Here is an 18,613-nt window from a genome sequence, read left to right on the forward strand (position 1 = left end):
GAGGTCTAATAGAGTTCTTAGAGGAGGCCTACCAAAGGAGTTGAACTGCTCCACAGGAGAGAAAACTATCCTAGCAGGACTAGAAAGGTACTAAAAAGCCCTTGGCTTTGCCAGACTGCTCCCAACCACTTTGTGACTGGCTGCAACCTGTTGTTTCTGACACATTTCAGATATAGACAAAATTGCACTTTCTTCCCCACTCTCTTTAATATCAAATCCAAAATGGCAATAGATTCAAACTTTTGCTGAGAAACCACATGTCACCCCATTACATGCTGCTCCCTAGATTTCAGGGCAAATTCAAAAACAAGTGAAGCTCCAGCCTATTTTGTCTCCTTTTTATTTTATACAAAAAAGAAGTCTGACAAAGTCACATCAATGAGAACAAGCTGCAGTGTGCACTCCACAACAACAATCATATAAGGATTTAAAATATATTGGTTTATTGTTTGCAATAGCAGTGTTAGTTTGCTTGTTCTTAAATATCCCCAACTCCAAATTGCTGAGCTTGAAATTCTTGAAAGTCCTCTGGGATGGTATCTGAAAATAGGGAAATATGTAAAAGTTTAGTCTCTTCTGACAAAACAAGGGAGCACTTCAATTAATGAATTACCTGCATATTCTTCTTTAGGTACCATGCCTTCTCTTTTGTTTATGCATTAAGAATGAACAGGGACTGTTCTCAGTTTTAGCTGTATACCACTGAAAAGCAGAGGGAGGCTAACTAGACAGTGCATGCTATGGCGCCAGCCCATAATGGAGCACTACCAACCTTCAAATTACATTTCCATCCAAAAATTTTGTGGCTTCCACATCTATATTTTTATTAGTAAATGCTGACTGGAAAGGCAGAAAATGCGGTTGTCTTTCTCTGTACCCCAGACATGTCTCTATGTCAGCGCCTCTGTTTCTCATGGCTCCTAATTCAACTTCCCTGTAATGGTTTCCCACGCCGCAAGAAGAGACAGAAACATTAATTCAAGGACTGGTAGAAGAAAACCACTTCAGCATTGGTGAAGTTAAGCTGGAGGTGGGTCAATGTCATAAGAGCAACTACAGTTCTGCTGGAAGTGTTGAATTTGCAGGGTGCCTTTGCCAGCTCCCATTGTATCTGGACAGCTACAGAGCTAACCATAGAGCTAAAGCTGCAGCCAAAGATGGAGTCTCAACAATGAAGCTCAACTGCGTGACCTCAACTTTATTTTGGTTATTTCCACCCCGATGCAGGACAGGTAACTAAACTAAAAAAGGAAGTAACTATGTAAATACACACAGTATACAGCAAAAAAGGGCAAGTTCTTTGCTTTTTGTTGACCTTTTTTTGAGGCTTGAAAATTCCTTTTAAGCTTTTTCTAAAATGAAAGCAGGATGCTTGGGGACTCCAGAGACTTCTCTGAGTGGATTTAATCGACCTACTGAAGTGCCTGCAGCAAAGTCACTACCTGCTCACTGCCAGGACAGTATCTACAGCTTCAGCAGCAGCTTTGAAATATTATTGCTGGGAAATCACATATGTCTGCAAAAATTACTTGATAAGCGTCTGTTTTCAGACTCTTATCAAGTAATTTATAATTGAAAGTACCACTGTCTAAAAGTTTCCCTGTTTAACCATGACGTCCAAGCACTCGCTATAAGCATGCCGAGTGCCCAGGAACCAGGGTTCATCATCGGAACACACCACGGAGCCAGGGTCTGGCTGTGCAGTGGCTGTGTCCACCGCAGACATGGTCTTGGCTTCTTGGATCCACAGACAGCAGACAGAGAAACTATTCCAACTTGGCTAGTAACTTGTTTTCTGAAGGCTGCTTTGGTCAGGTAAGGGTTGATGCTGAGAGGAGCGGGGCAGCCTCTCCAACCTCACTACCAGCAAGGTAGTGTTGCCAGGGCAGAAATGTCCTGACACAAACAGCTTCTGTGTGAGTGACCAAGGATTGAGTTACTCTATACAGTGGGAGATTAGGGCTAAGATGGGAGGCTCTGACCCCAAGAGGTGTAAGCCAGCATGATCCGACAGTCTGAGAAGGATTCCTCCATGGGACAAAGCACATCTCATGATCTTGTCCTAACACAGACAGGAGCAACCAACAAATACACGTGTGATACTGATGCCTGGTGACTGATCCCAGTGGCTCTCCAGATTTCTTTCATGCTGTATTTACAGCTCAAGGCATCCTACATGTATAATGGCCCCAGAATGTATATTGTGTGTGTACAGCTCACAGTTGGTTGGTTTTAAATAACGTATTTAATTCTCTGATGACAGCTATACTACTTAGTTGGCACAATCTCTGCAGCAGAGTGACTGCTCTGGGAGGAGCAGTTGTGAGGTGTCAGTTCCCGTCTGGCTGGGCTGGAGCATGCTGCTGGTGTCAGGGGAGGTGTTTCACAGCTGTGAATAACTTGTGAATGAAAAGCAATGGAAGGGATGCAAAATGGCTTAATCCAGCAGCCACACTACCACACTACTTCATGGTCATTTGCTAGTTGTTAGGTAAAATGATGTAAAAGCAACATTACCATTGCAGCGGTATTTCAGGTTGGACCAAATAATATTTTCCTGAGAGAAGCAGAAAACTCCAAGCCGTCCTCCACGCATCGTGGTGTCTATAGTTACACCAGAGTCTGCCACTAGGTCAGAGCCTTCATAAAATCTTGCCCTTAATGAAAGCAGACAGAAGGTCCATTATGTCTTTTCCAGGGCTGCAACATTCATGAAAGTAATCTCATTATCGATGGCAGCTCCAGCCTTGGAAATGGTATTCTCCCTCCTTCTCATAGGAGAAAAAGAAGCTAAGATAGCTCCTCTTGGAGTCCGGGGACTGCAGTAATGCTGCATGCTGTCAAGAGCTGGAGAGGGAGGGTGTTTTGGTGGTTTTGGGGGTTTTTTACACATCCTACAAAAGCCCTGGAATATTTTTTTGTAGTCAGTCAGGTTGAGAGCTTTAACTCTGAAAATTTCCACAGTCAACAGTTACAGGAGAAAGGGAGAACCAGATTAGGCCAGTTGAAGAAGGCCAGATGGATATTGTCTCACACAGTTTGAAGCTAAACCTTTTTTTTCTCTTTTAATAGGCAAAGTTTCAAACAAACCATTTTGAATGTTAAACTTCACTGTGAGTTTCTTTAAAAATGTGACTGTGATTAATTCCAGGAACAGTTCTGATGATCTGGCATTTCGTTGTTGCAAATTCCCAAGCAGCTCTGGGAAGAGCTGTGCCCTGCCAGCTTCCCAGCATGTGCCCTGCATTTAGGGCTTCAGCAGAACCATGCTGGAGCTAGCTGGGATGCTGCAACACTGTCTGCACCAAGTCCTCAGCCTCTGGGGAACTGGGTAAGTGACTTAGAGGATGATGAGCCTGAAAGACCCTGTTTGGATGAGGACCCTGACATGCAAGAAAACAGTGGTAAAGTGAAAGAAAGTTCCTGTGTCTTTTTATAAAATAAGAAAAAAAAACAACCATCAATTCCTGTTATGTTCCTGAGTTTATTTCCTGATTTGCTGAGGTAGTTCAAAAGCATCTGTACAATGAATAGATTTCTGTGGGAGAGTCTTACCTCAAGTGACTTTTTCCTATGCTTCCTTGATGCCTCAGAAAACCTTTGCTAGACGCATTATGGTCTGTGGCACCTGGCCTAAACAGACCGCAGCAAGATTTAGACAGAGAGCTGGCAGAGGTTCACTTTAGGCCTGGCTGCCTTTAATTTCTGAAGGACTGTGACACTGACTTCGCTAGCTTTCCCAGTTGCAGGGGGCATTAATCAGGCTGGCTAGAGACTGCAACCACAGGCAGATGTTTGCTTGTGAAGCAGCTTCACAAACAGCTTGGACTAAACAAAAGTTGCCACCCAAGACCTATTCACAACTGCCCTGTGGCTGGGACACAACTGATAGAATAAATACTCATAATCCACTTTAGCAGGAAGTCAAATATGCTCATTCCCATTACCAATGAAGTTGATGCTCTGCACCAGAAAACTGGAATAAATATAATATCAAGTTACTGCATCTCAACTGCATGGCGGTGATTTTTTGAAGAACTGACATACATCTATTTCTGTTCTATTACAATGCTGCAAAACTGAGCTGATGATGCCAGTTTTTTTTTTGGTTTTTTTTTTTTTTTTTTGCATTTTAACACTGCCATTGATCTACAGGTATAATTCCTGCTGACCTGGATGGTGCAGAATGAAATGCTCCTTCCTGAGGGGTGATTTCTTCTATGTTTTTCAAATAAAAAAATAAATAACATGCATTACACAGCTTTGACAAACTTTCTGAATGTATGCTATGTAATCTCAAATCTATCGTGTCACAACAATTACTGATCTTAGTTAGGATCATAACCTTTTAAGTGGACAACTTTTACCAATTCTGTTATCCCAGAATCTGTAAATGAACTATCATGATTCCAACAAAAATACTCTAAAGGATCAAAATTAAGAAATTTTGAAATGAGGATGATCAGGGGACTGGAGAACCTCCTGTCTGAAGACAGGCTGAGGAAGCTGGGGCCGTTCAGCCTGGAGAAGAGAAGGCTGCGTGGAGACCTCATAGCAGCCTTCCAATATCTGAAGGGGGCCTATAGGGATGCTGGGGAGGGACTCTTCATTAGGGGCTGTAGTGATAGGACAAGGGGTAACAGGTTAAAACTTAAACAGGGGAAGTTTAGATTGGATATAAGGAGGAAATTCTTTCCTGTTAGGGTGGTGAGGCACTGGAATGGGTTGCCCAGGGAGGTTGTGAATGCTCCATCCCTGGCAGTGTTCAAGACCAGGCTGGACGAGCCCTTGGGTGATATGATTTAGCGTGAGGTGTCCCTGCCCATGGCAGGGGGGTTGGAACTAGATGATGTTAAGGTCCTTTCCAACCCTAACTATTCTATGATTCTATGAGATAAGTGGCCATCAGTTGCTTAGTAAACAAGGTATTAAAGCCAGAAAAGGGCTTATTAAGGTAGTAACCAGTTACAACACCCAGATGGCATAAAACTCGGGTTACAAACAGGCATAACTTGGAATTATGTTTCCTAAGGAAAGTATTGCAGGCTGAATTTCAAAAGTCTAGCCTGTTACAAGTTTTCATCAGTTGAAAGCTCAAACATCTCACAGGTTCCCAGGTTGTTGTCTGAATTAGGTGTTGAGAAACAACAGTTTAGGCAGACATGTATCTGTACTCACCGTATCTATCCTTTCCTCTCTTACCTGATGTAACCGATCTGAGGTCTATGCTGCAAGAACCAGCGGTAGGAGACTTTGTCTTTCCACCCTACATTTCGGGGGTCCTTCCACAGCAGCCTGACCTGGTCAGTGGTGTCCCCCGTGTGCCAGAGGGAGTTGCGAAGGTGCTCACCAGGGCCCGTCTTGGATTTCACAGCCTGCAGAAATACAATTTGCCAATGCCAATCACAGAGAAATGTGATTTTCAGGAGCTATAAGTCCTTCTGTAAAGGGGAGCAGGTCTGCAGAAGTACCCTCCCTCCTGCTCACATGCTCCTAACTTCTTTTTTTTTAACTCGAGCCACTGCTTGCATGGAAAACAAGGACAAGGAGGCAGTTTGACCAGCTACAGTCAGAGCACAATGACAGCAGAGACTAAACCCTCCAGCTGATGAGCAAGGGCAAGACTGCATGTATTTCCCTAACAAATACTGCTATTGAAAGGGCTGTGTGGCAGTTTTGCACGTTTCAGGGAGACAATAGCAGTAAGGCAGAGCAGCCACCATGCAGTGATGGCTTGGCAAATGCACAGCATGATGGCTTAGCCCACAGTAGTCAGATGGTCTGGTGGCACAGCCAACCCACGGCAGGATGGCATAGCCAGGCTGTGGTGACTGCTGTGTCACAAGCTAAGAGCTATGACCAGTACCTTTAGCTGAATGCCAGGCTCTGCAACAGCTCTGAAGGGAGTCGCTTGCCAGTACGTCTGTTCAGTCTGTTTCCACATTACCACATAAAAGCTAGAGCTGTCTTGATAACCAAAAATAAAGCCAGCGTAGTCATCATCTGTCACGGTGTTCACATGGAAAGTGCCCTCAAAGTCAACACCGTTAAAAGCCGTGTAACCTGAGGGACACACATGGGTTAAATTAAGTCTGCAGAAAATGAGTTCACATGCTCTAAGTTTTTTGCTGTAAAACTTGAACCTCAGAAAAGGTACTTACCAACAGCAAGGCCAGGATCACTGTTCATAGTCTGCACAATTTCCATGCCCTGTAAGAGTAAATTTAGGCTGTTTGGTGTCTGTGATGAGCTGAACTGGCTACACCTGGCAGCCCCTTCTGCCTCCCTCTAGCACTCCCTCATCTCCTCCCTTTGCTCACAGTAACACTTGTAATTAATTAAATCATTTTATAGATATTTATTTATAATTCTATATAATACAAATAATGATTTATAATATACAAATAATAATATAAATAAAAATGTCAATATAAATATATAATTATAATATGTAATATGAAATAATACTTATAATATTAATAATAATTTATAACCCTGTCGGTGTTTAAGGCCAGGCTGGACAGAGCCTTGGGTAGCATGGTTTAGAGGGAGGTGTCCCTGCCCAAGGCAAGGAGGTCGGAACTCAGTGACCTTAAGGTTCTTTCCAACCCTAATTATTCTACGATTCCATAATCTCTTTATATATTTATTTATAATTAATCTGAATTACAATGAGGACTATAATAAAATACTAATGTTTCAGCTGCTTGTGTGCCCTGAGTCAGGAATGATTTGCCTTTCCTACTGCAAAATTTGATTCTGCAAATCACTGAACCAGAACTGGGCACAGGGCTGGGGGGATGTCAGAAAGAGGGCTGGGGCAGAAGAGAGCTTTTCCTACCCTTAGCTTGTACAGTTTGATCATGGAATTTGGGATTAAACTGACTGCTGGGACTGAGTTAAGGAAGGCGTATACATCTCAGCTGGCTTGGCAGTGACTTTGCCAGTGGGAATAAACTGCACATTCCCTGTGACTCAGAACACATTAGCCTCCTGGAGGCTAAGATTTGTTAGTATAAGTAACAGTTACTGGACTCCATCTAGAGTAAATGCTCTGCTACACAGCAGGTCAGACTTCCAAAATTTTGGGAAGGATTCATGAAACTGTTGCTACAGAAATACTTAAATAGTGTGACACAAAAGTTGTGTACTCACCTTCTTCGCAGCAGTGAAATCTACCCAGAAGAAGCTGACCACCCTGTAGTTATTTTAGACTATGAGACGCACCAAAGCTATCATATGCTAAAAAAAATGTTTCTTTGTTGTAACTCCTGTAAAATAGTCAACCAACAACAGCTTCCACTTTCCACTTGTTTGTCAGAGGTCCAGCAATTACAGAGACAGTTTTACTGTGGTTTTCAAAAGATCTTTCTCAGCTAGGTAAGAAACATTAGATGTATTTTTACCTGGTTAAGAACCACCCAGTTGGGATCAATCTGCGCATCTCCCTCTGGGTCCAGCACCACTGTCTGATAGGCCCTGAAGTCTGTCAAGGTGATCTCTGCGTTCTCAGGGCACACATCAATCCGATCAATCACTGCATCCTGGTCAAAATCAGACTCACAGATATCCCCAACTCCATCACCTGAATGCATCAGAGAAGTGAAAGGTTTATGATTTAGCAAGTAGCCACCTCTGGGTGGATCAAGGTGTTTGAGAAGCAGCTGAAGTCTCAGCCCTGATGGCTGTAGTGCCTGGGGAGGGGACTCGAGGTCCTCTGCCTGGGCCAAAGGGTCTCTGTGTGTTGGGTTCCCTCCTGGCACTAGTGTATGCAGATCCAGTGACTGTGTTTGATCCTGGTGCACATGTGTAGTGCCTGGGGAAGGACACAGTGCCTAAGCACTGAAATGGCTCCTGAAGGCCCATCTTACCATTATCATCTTCCTGCCCTGGGTTGGGGACCAGCCTACAATTGTCAGGGCCGGGGGGCAAGAGGTCAGGAATGCCATCATTATCATCATCCTCATCACACTCATCACCTAACCCGTCCTTATCCGTGTCCAGCTGGGAGCTGTTGATGATGGTGGGGCAATTGTCTGTGCTGTCCTGGTGCCCATCGCCATCACTATGAGCAAAGAAACAGAAAGAAACGGCATGCCAGCATCAGCTCTTGCCTTTGCATGGGGGACAGCATGGGTACTCAAGTGGGAATTGCACTGGAGGCATGCCATAACAGGAAACAGACAGTGGTCACCACAACCTCTTGTCACTCAGGTGGCTGAACAGCAAGGAGACAAGCAGCAGACACAGACCATACAATAAAGCAGCAGGAATGTACAGACTAAGCCTGGAGCTATAAAAATACTCAAACAAGAAAAAGAAACCTTACAGGGAGTGGGAAAAGGTACCAAAGCCCAAGATCTCAAATGACATCCACACCTAAAGCATGTGTAAGACACATCCAACAAGTTCAGTGTCATCAATCAAAGGCATCCAGGAGACAGCAAGTACTCAACAGCTGATGTCCCTTGTCAGACATGTTGTCCACAAGTGTCTTGCTGCTCATGAACGTGCAGGTAGGTGTGAGTGCGAATAAGAATTTATGGAAGACTCTGCAGGAACACGGGAAATCAGACTTGTTTAAAACCAAGCACCACTTTCCCCCTCCTGCATATCAAGTTTGCTTATGTTACAGTCCAGCAGGCGAGCTGCATAGAGAGAAACAGAGCAGTTTGTAGCTCCCAAGCACCGCCCCCAACATCAGCTGGTTACAGTAAAGAGTCACAAGGAATGGGGAAAGACTACAGAAAAAGAGTTTGGGAAGTTATGGGGTGGCTGCATTGTTTCTCCATGCCAACAGTTAAGTGCATCTGTGCAAAAAAAATGGCCTGAAATCAGGTGTGTCTTGTACATATACCATAAATCAAATAGTTCCTGGTGATAAGCAGGCATGTTTCCTCTCAGTAGCTTTATGCTGAACCCAGGCAAAGCAGGTGACATGCAGCCAAATTAGGGCAGTGCTGCAACTTACAGCTATGCATATTCCCACCCATCTTTCACTGCTTAAGAAAAGTACTTTTATTTTAGGTCAGAGCAACTGGTATTTGCACATTCTTAAGATGAAATACAATGAGGACCATGCACATACATTTACTGCAAGGTTAACCTCAGGCAGAACTATAGTGTTTCTATCAGGAAATGCTTATACATATTAGCTAGGTTTGAGGAAAAGAAACCATCTCCCTTTTTAAAACAGGAAAAAAACAAGGCCATATCTACCTAAAACAGCTCTCAGCTGGGCCCCTTTGCAGCTAGTGGCCCAAGATTGGGAACGCTCCCTGTGGAGGTCAGGAAGTGGGCTCCCTGCACTTATCATCCCAGGCAGCAGCACTCACTAACTACCTGGGGGTAAGACCTTGCAGCCACCTGTGGCTGACAACATGCTGTGCCAGCATAGGATTTATCACTTCCCTTTCTTCTTCATTTAAGTATGGAGAGCAGGGTAGCACTTGCCACCCCTAATGCTGGTTATGCAGAAGCTGCTTCCAGGCAGGTGTGAGCAGTTTGTCACAGGACATGCTCCATGAATGCTCAGGGTGTGTAAAGCCAGAAAGGAGCACTGTCACTCTTGCTGTGCTAAAGCAAAGGGGCTTATCTTTTTTTTTTTATATGTTTTATTTTATTTTACACTTAGTAATAAAATTCTGTTTCTGGAACATTAGATTCTTATGGGAAAACATGCAGCCCTTAACTGAAATTCCTGCTGGATTGAAAAAGAAAGAAAAGAGGAATGAAAATAAAAGAAAAAAGCCTTTTACCTCACTAAAGTTCTGAGCAGTGCTCTGGGTTTTACAGCCAGAGAACTGCACTGAATGTCACTTCCACAGGAACTTGCAGGAAGCCTGTGTGAACATGGGGCTAAAGGTGAAAAGCTCTTAACTGTACTGCTGCAGGGAAGTGACACAACAAGGCTGATGGTTCAAACAATGTTTCCTGAAATAACACCTCTTTGAGGAGGTACTGGAGTTAAATTCAGGCTAGTCTGAGGGATTAAAGGTCTCCAGGAAGTCTGAGCTTGACTGAGCTCAAGACAGGCCTCTCCCCTTCCCTGCTGCTGTTACAAGCCATAACACAGCATACCTGTCCTGATTGGTATCACAGGAATCTCCAACCAGGTCGTTGTCAACATCTGACTGCAAAAGAAAACAGTGAAAGTTCCAGTATCAGCTGCTGAGAGCATCTACTAAAATGGCAGTATTAAACCAAAACACAACCAAATCAAATGCAATTAAAATAAAAGCATGGAAAAACATTTGTTTCACAAAACATATATTCTTGTTTGCATCATCCATTTAACCAAAAAGACAGTTTATTTAAAGGAAGAAGAAGAAAACAAAACCAACAGACAATGAGTAAACAGGGTTAAACTTGATTGGAGCAGCCCAAGCAAGGTGAGTAGTTCAAGCAAAATTCTTCTACTACTGGAAATAATTATCCCTCATTTCTAACCACAGCTGATGTCTTCAGCAGCTTTGAAAATCTACTGTTTCTATAAAGTTTCCAGCAATTTAAGTTAGTCACAAGGGGCTTAATCAGAATTCAAAACATGAAAAGTCTCACTGACTTCTCACCTAGCAGCAATGAAAAGTTTTACTAAATAAGGACATTGGGATTTTGTCCTAAATAAAGAAATATCAAGTGTAACTAAATCACGCCACTGTGTTGGGTCTGGCATTGGACTCTGTGGGATTGGAGCACGCCCATATTTCAGAGCACTCCAGCAGAAGATACTGTCAGGGCAAAAGTGCTAACAACTTCCCAAACTATGATAATACACCTGGTACCTCCCTTTTCCCATTGTCAGGAGACTCTGAAGCTCCATAAAACCTGCCCAAATACCTACTGTTAAAAAGGTAAATACCCTGCATGAGCTGCTTGATTCTCATCTCTTTTTTTTTAGCCTCAAAAGTACCTATCCGTCAATGAGGGTATTTTTTCCTTGTGCCTGCTGACCTGATTTGGGTTGCTGATTGTAGGGCAGCTATCACAGGCATCACCAACACCATCACTATCTGTGTCCTCCTGGTCCTGGTTGGGGATTCTCTGACAATTATCCAAAAGGTTCTTAATACCTAGTGAAAAGCAAGATGTTAGTTAAAAACAATTCCTTCATTTGTTACTGGACAACATAAACATCAAGAACAGTAGAGATGCTATTCCTCTTCAGCAGCTACTTCATCTTGGAATGACATTATAAGCCCACACAGCAGAGCCTTCTTACATGTGCATCCGTTCACTTAACAGAAGTTAGAAACATCTTGCTAAAGAACAGCTTTCAACCCCATCACACACACTTCATGAATTATATACAATTCATGCTATCCTGTTCCTGTTTCACAGCTTAGAAGATGGAACATTTCACCTTTGTTATTACGTTTGAAGGGTTGTGATTCTTCTTTTAAGCTCCTACAGCAATACAAATTATGTGGCTCTTCAGCATCTGGGATAGGCAGCAGCTGGGTACTCTGGGCCATGTTTGTACCTTTAAGGAATTACTGAATGACTAATGACCCTAACTTACACAAAAACCATGGCTAGGTTTATCTGTTACAGTGTCTGGGGCTTCCAATGAAGGCTAAAAGTTACGTATTAATATAAATGAAAAGGACTGGAAATACAGGTTTCACAAAGACAATGCAACTGGTGACAGGAAATCTCCTAACACATGGCACATTCTGGGCAAGTTTCAAGAACATCAGAGAAGCTGGAAGTGAAGAATGACCAACCATCTCCATCCATGTCATCATCACAAGCATCTCCTTTCCCATCACCATCTGTGTCTCTCTGGTCATTATTCAGAACATTGCGGCAGTTGTCACAAGCATCTCCAAATATATCTTGGTCGCTATTTCTCTGATTAACATTGGGAACCAAGACACAGTTATCCTGCAAGAGACACAGATCCAAATCAGGCACAGATTGGGTCCCAAATACTTAATTTCTACTTTTGTGGATTTATAAAACTCTTACATTTACGTCTACTTTCATAAAAAAGTATTACTGTGGGCAGTTTACATTTTACGTGAATATTGCTGACACCAAGCTGTCTGGTTTGGTTGATACACAAGAGGGAAGGGATATCATCCAGAGGGAACTTGACATGCTTGAGGTGTGGCCAATGCCAGCCTCATGAAGTTCACCAAAGCAAAGGGCAAGGTCCTACACCTGGGTTGGAGCAATCCCAGGCACAGCTACAGGTTGGGCAGAAAAGAGATTCAGAGCAGCCCTATGGAGAAGGAGTTGGGGATGTTGGTTGATGAGAAAAGGAACTGAACATGGCTCAGCAGTGTGTGCTCATAGGCCAGAAAGCCAACTGTATCCTGGGCTGCATCAAAAGGAGCATAACCAGCAGGATGAAGGAGGTGATCCTGCCCCTCTCCTCTGCTCTTGTGAGTCCTCACTTGGAGTATTGTGTGCAGTTCTGGTGTCCTCAACATAAAAAGGACATGGAGCTGTTGGAACAAGTCCAAAGGAGGGCCACGAGGATGATCAGGAGGCTTGAGCACCTCCCATATGAAGATAGGCTGAGAAAGGCTGTTCAGCCTGGAGAAGAGAAGGCTGTGTGGAGACCTCAGAGCAGCCTTCTAGTACCTGAAGGGAGCCTACAAGGATGCTGGGAGGGACTCTTCATTAGGGACTGCAGTGACAAGACAAAGGTGTAATGGGTTCATACTTAAACAGAGGAAGTTTAGGTTATATAGAGGGAAGACATCCTTTACTGTGTGGGTGTTGAGATGCTGGAACAGGAACACCCCTAAGAGTGTTCAAGACCAGGTTGGACAGAGCCTTGCGCAACATGGTCTAGGGCGAGGTGTCCCTGCCCATGGCAGGGTGATTGGAACTTGATCTTAAGGTTCTTTCCAACCCAAAACAACCTATGATTCTATGATTAGCTCTAGATAAGATTTCATGTGTCCCTTAAAGTTCTCCTTTGAATCATGCTGGGGGAACAGTAAATATAAACATGCAGATCATAAGCCTTTAATTATAACTTTGACTTCTGATTCTCATTTTGTCCATAGTGAGTAACTGAGTAACCTGTTTTGGTGCCCTGGCTTTCCTACATGGTCTTCCTCAAAAGCTGTAGCTCAGGGACCCTAACAGGGTTTGTCAGATGCTCTCAGTGAAAGTCCACTGCCGCCTTCTGGTAGAGACTCAAACCAAAGCTGAAACACTTTGAAAAACATGACTTTCTGACACAAAAGTACACAAGCTGGTTTTGATGTTGTTTTGGGGTTTGTTTGTTTGTTTGGTTTGGGTTTTTTTTTGCTTTTTGCTTTTTTTTTTTTTTTGTCAAACTGCTATTGACTTTCTTAAGATCATCAGGAAGCACATGGAGAAGACTTTATTTCAAACTGGTGTAAACTTTCCCTTGCCATCTAGCACACCCATGATCTCACCCTCTTGCACCCATGGACGCAGAACACAGCTTAGCAACAATACAGAAGTTACTGGTTGCAAAGGTCTTGAAACTGCATATAGATTTACAGTTAAAGGAGGATTTAACATGTTTCCTTGTAGAACATTAATAAAACCAGTTGCTTCAAGCTACCTGGATTTAGGCTTCGCCTCTGTGGCAGAACAGCCTGGGACAGACCTTCTGTGATTGCCAGTCTGTCCTAGCTCCGTATGGACATTTGTAATCTGAATAGAGTGCTCTTTTTTCCATCTTGGAAGTGCGTTACACAATACCACAGAAAGATCTTCATGTAGAACCACAGTGGGCTTGTGAGGGTATGGGGTGAACACAGAAGAGCTTTTATGGTCTGATTTTAATCTCTGATACATTCTGCAGTAGTGTACCCACATGGAAACCTCTTCCACTTTCAGAACATGATTCAAAGCTTTCTTCAAGCAATTGGCAAGACACCCATTGATTTGCGTGGGGTTTGGATCCCCCATGGAATATGATGTGAGGTCAACCTACTATTCAAAAGGACACTAACGAAGGTAATGTTCCTGAAGGCCATGCTATAGGAAAGTGTGACAACGACACAAGTTCTGTATGCAAAAAGCTCTAGAATTCAATGATAAAATATAATGGAGCATACACTAGTAAATCCCTCACAGAGGGATTTAAGGCTCTGTGAAACAGGCTAGGTTTTTTAGGTCTTATAATAGCGAGCATTCTGTAAAAGAAAAAGACAAGATTTAGACAGCTGCTTACTCTGAATGTATGACATAATCACTGGCAAATAGTAGTGAGCCATATTTCAAAATCACTGCCTACTGCACTAGTGTGAAATCCTACTGTTTACACAGACCCCCCTCCCCCCAGATCTATACACAGCACCTGCTCATTGGGAATGCCATCTCCATCTGCATCATCATCACAGGCATCTCCAATCCCATCACCATCGGCATCTTCTTGTCCAGAGTTTGGGACAAATCTGCAATTGTCCTAGACATAAAATGAGACTTGTCTAGTGCTCTATGGGTAAACTGGATGCCTTCATAATTTCAGGGACTTTTTCTATTACTGTTTTAATTAATCAATGAATAAAACGTAAAACAATTTAGCCAGATAAATTAAATTCCTTGAAAAAAGATTAATACATCTAATCGTGTTTCTTTCACTCTTCCTCTTTACCCCTTCATTCTCTGAATTATTATAGGATTAAGAAAGAATGTCTTACTTTTCTGCAGTTTTCAGCAGAGCATGAGAGTTCTTCATTAGGGTAGCCATCAATGTCAACATCTTTTCCACAAATATAACCATCACCAGCCCAGCCAATGCCACACTATCAATAAAACACCATGGTAGTACTACCAAAAGGTTAATGAGTCACTATAGCAATATTCAAGAAGGAAACCCCACAACAGTCTTGAAAACACAAACATACACCAGGAATGGACAGTCCCTGAACTACAGTGAGGTACGTTTCACCATCTCTCAAAAATGTGGAAAGAAAACTTTTGTTTCAAGCTTTCTATATCTAGACACAGCTAGAAAGAGCCAAGACTTGATGCTAAATGGAATGTGTGTCTGCAACACAATGGTATCAGTGGAAGCTTATAGATTTATTTTAGACACTGACCAGGAAGATGCGACCTAGAATATGCAGCTAGTAGTCAGCAAGGGGACCATGGCTTGATGGGATGACTGTGTTTTGTTCAGTATCTCAAGAATACGCCTGCAACTAGAGGAAGTTTTAAGATAGAACTGCACTGACAGTTACTAAATTTGCATCAGCAAAGCAAGTGCTTTTGCATGCAAGTTTCTCTTAGCCAATTAGAGTGGTACTATTTAAAACTAACGCCTAATTTGTCTTGTAACTGAAGACTGATGCATAGAAGTGCATGTCAAACTCTGTCCTATCCTTAAAATGAGGGCTTGCCTAACACAAATTTCTAGCTATCTTACCATTACAGTATGGACTTAAAATATCTCAGATTCTTTTTGAAACAGATGTACTTAAAAATGAGACCAAAACAAGTGCCAGCAAAAGCATGCACGGCATCCAAATTTAGGACACAGGATTAGTCTCTTGTTTCTCCCTGCAAGCTGGAAAAACTAAGTAATATACTTCAGTTACATTCTTACAATGGAAGTTATGTGCCACTTGGCACTCCTCTGGTTCCATGGCTGGAAAGCACAGTACAGCCTACCTACGTCTAGAATCTGTGGTCTTGGTCTCACTTAGAAAAACATCATCTCTGTCAGCAGGCAAGTACAGGCACACTGGGTATGCAGAGAGGATCCCACAGCTATGCAGATGAGTAGCAGGAGAGGAATTTGTCCTTGTGATGTCTTCTGTAGAGTGACATTCAACAGTCCTTTCTGAGGAGACTATAGAAAGTCTATAAAAGCCATTCCCAAATGATCTAATTGTATAGACACAGTAAATATGGTAAATGAGCATGGCTGCCTTAGATGCAGCTGTGAGAGATGCTGCAAGAAGAAAGCAATTGCAAGACAGACTTAGCCTGGTTATTTTCATAGCTGGTCTGGGCTAGTGTGCCCAGTTAGGATCCAGTTAAAATACCCAACACAAAGACCTTCCCAGTTCCAGCCTAAAAAAGGCTATTTTTCATTGTACAAAAGCATGAATTTATGAACTCACAATACATGTAACCTCTCCTCTCCTTTCCTCAATACAACGAGCATGGACACTGCATGGATTGAGGGCTCGATTTCTGCAGCTTCTTTCAGCTTGACATCCCCTGATTTGGTCTCCTGTGTATCCTGGTTTGCACTGGCCACAGTGGTAAGACCCCTGTAAGAACAAAAAGTTACTAGCCAGCCCTTCAACGGGACTTTTTTTCTTTTAAATCAGACACGTAGGCAAGATTCATGCCACACTGCTTATGCTGTGCAAGTGTAGTCTTTCATCCAATGAGGCCTCCTTGCACTGTGAACAAACTATTTCCTACACAAAAATCAGGTTTGGTTCCCTTGGTGAAAGTCGAAAAATATGCTCAACTGCTGCCTTTTAGATGAGTCTTTTGTTAAGCCAGAGAAAAGTTATGTAGCAGCAAAAGCTTCTTCACGATGTCTTGTTCCTGCCAGCATCAGTCTGAGCTGCTTCCAGGCAGCTTCCAGGTAGCCAAAACATGTAAAATTGTAAGCAGCACCTGTTTAATCAGACCGGATGCTCTTATTTCAGTGTAAAGCAGATCCATCAGTTTTTAATAAACTCAACTAGGCACAATTTTTAACCAGTGAGAGACAAGAAAGTTCAGCATGTCTTTGCTCCTTTTTTTTTTTTCTTAACTTGTATGTTTGTAAGCCAATTTGAGTTAAATGTTGGTCTTCAGAAAAGAATTCAGGAGCTGAAGACATAGTCATCCTCATTTACACTGCAATAAGAACATCCACGTCACCTTTTCCAGTGGTTTACCTAGATGCGTATATATATTTTATATTATGCCACTCTCTTGTGTAAACAAACCCCAAGGAGCTAAGCCAAGGAAGTGTGTGCTGGGATGATCACCATGAGATACAAATGGATAAATGCTGGTAAGAAGGGCTCTTCTTTTGACCCTTAATATGGCTTTTGTCTCAAAAAAACCCCCAACCCCAAAACTCACACACTTGTAGATTTGTAACCTATGATATAAAAGTTTATTGAAAACAATTTTTTTTTCTCTTATAAAGAATAATTATTTTTGACATGTTGAGAAACAGAAACAGTTAGATCTCCATCAAACTTGTGCATCCATCCCTTTGTAAAATTGAGGCGCTTCTCACATCATCACTCTTCCCCTACAAATCTTGGAACTGCCAGGACTGTCCTAGTCAGCCATCACAGACATATACATTTTCTGCCCATCTGGGTATTATTTTTGTCCTATGTTCGTAGCTTCATTCCAAACTTTAACTCTGTGCTGTCTGCATACTTCCAGGCTGAAGATGAATATAGGCAGATATATAAGGAGTAAAATAATCACTGGGCTATGCAAATGGTATAGCCTATATAAAACATAACGGCCTGTGCACTTTCTCCTAATGGATGCCAGGCTAATATCTTCTGGAGTGTCCTGAATTCACTCAGTAAATTCTGCCCTATATCAAGCCCTGGTATGCATTAAAATAGCCTTTAAGGCAGCACTTCCAGACCAAACTGTCTCTAAAGGAGACAGGAGTAAGAAACCCACACTGCTGTTTTGACAGATGGCAGGACACTTGTTGCCATCTACAAACAGGTCCTCATGACTTCCTGAAGAGAACTAGCTATGTCTAGTCATGCAGTAAGATACGGCAAGTGATAGAAATGTTCTAGATATTAAAAACCCCCAAATTAAAAACCACACAAAAAAATCCAAACCACAAATCATACTGAACATTGAAAGCAGTCCTAGAAAAACAACGTTATTCACAAAGAAAGCAATCATTTCAAACACTACTAATAGCCTCAACAATACTTAGCTGCACAAAGGACCACTTTTACACCCACAGGATACTTTCAAACTTTCCCTTGTAACGGAGAAAGGCTGCTTTGTACACCCAGCTATAGCAGAACAGTATTTACAGCAGCATAAGTGGCACAGATGGGACAACCAGGTGATCAGGCCCAGTCAGCACGTGTTTATGAAGGACAGATCCTGCTTGACCAACCTGATCTCCTATGACAAGGTCACCTGCTCAGTGAATGATGAAAAGGCTGTGACTGTTGTTTACCTGGACCTTAGCAAAGCCTTTGACACCATTTCCCAGGGCATTCGCCTGGAGAAACTGGCTGCTCGTTGCTTGCTCATTACTTTTCACTGGGTAAAGGACTGTCTGGGTGGCTGGGCCCCAAGAGTGGATGTGAATGGAGTTAAATCCAGTTGGCAGCCAGTCACAGGTGGTGTTCCCCAAGGCTCAGTACTGGGGCCAGTTCTGTTTAATATCTTTATTTTATAGTAAATCAAAGTTACTAAAGTCTTATCTTTGATGTGGATTAGAGGATCAAATACACTCTCAGCAGGTTTGCAGACAACACCCAGCTGAGTGGGAGCGTTTATCTGCTGGAGGGGAGGAAGGCCCTGCAGAGGCATCTGGACAGGCTTCATTGATGGGCTGTGGCCAATGGTACGAGGTTCAACAAGGCAAAGTGTCAGGTCCTGCACTTGGGCCACAACAACCCCATGCAATGCTACAGGTTTGGGGAAGAGTGGCTGGAAAGCTGCT

At 42.8% G+C, this 18,613-nt stretch overlaps 1 protein-coding gene across 1 annotated transcript in view; it reads right to left on the reverse strand.

Moving 5' to 3' along the window:
• Positions 1 to 317: 317 nt before the first annotated feature.
• THBS4 (thrombospondin 4) overlaps positions 318 to 18,613 on the reverse strand; it is a 43,548-nt gene continuing 25,252 nt past the window's right edge. The window contains exons 10-22 of the mRNA XM_062612350.1: positions 16,065 to 16,217; positions 14,637 to 14,741; positions 14,294 to 14,401; positions 11,727 to 11,886; positions 10,954 to 11,072; positions 10,081 to 10,133; positions 7,872 to 8,065; positions 7,407 to 7,585; positions 6,162 to 6,210; positions 5,867 to 6,063; positions 5,203 to 5,375; positions 2,518 to 2,657; positions 318 to 540 (exon numbers count right to left, since the gene is read on the reverse strand). Coding sequence (XP_062468334.1) covers positions 479 to 540; positions 2,518 to 2,657; positions 5,203 to 5,375; positions 5,867 to 6,063; positions 6,162 to 6,210; positions 7,407 to 7,585; positions 7,872 to 8,065; positions 10,081 to 10,133; positions 10,954 to 11,072; positions 11,727 to 11,886; positions 14,294 to 14,401; positions 14,637 to 14,741; positions 16,065 to 16,217 — 1,692 coding nt within the window. The 3' untranslated portion in view covers positions 318 to 478. The remainder of the gene's footprint in view (positions 541 to 2,517; positions 2,658 to 5,202; positions 5,376 to 5,866; positions 6,064 to 6,161; positions 6,211 to 7,406; positions 7,586 to 7,871; positions 8,066 to 10,080; positions 10,134 to 10,953; positions 11,073 to 11,726; positions 11,887 to 14,293; positions 14,402 to 14,636; positions 14,742 to 16,064; positions 16,218 to 18,613) is intronic.

This window comes from Pezoporus occidentalis, unplaced genomic scaffold (genome assembly GCF_034315485.1).
Source record: "Pezoporus occidentalis ecotype Australia unplaced genomic scaffold, CSIRO_AGI_Poc_V1 ctg16, whole genome shotgun sequence".
Lineage (NCBI taxonomy): Eukaryota > Metazoa > Chordata > Aves > Psittaciformes > Psittacidae > Pezoporus > Pezoporus occidentalis.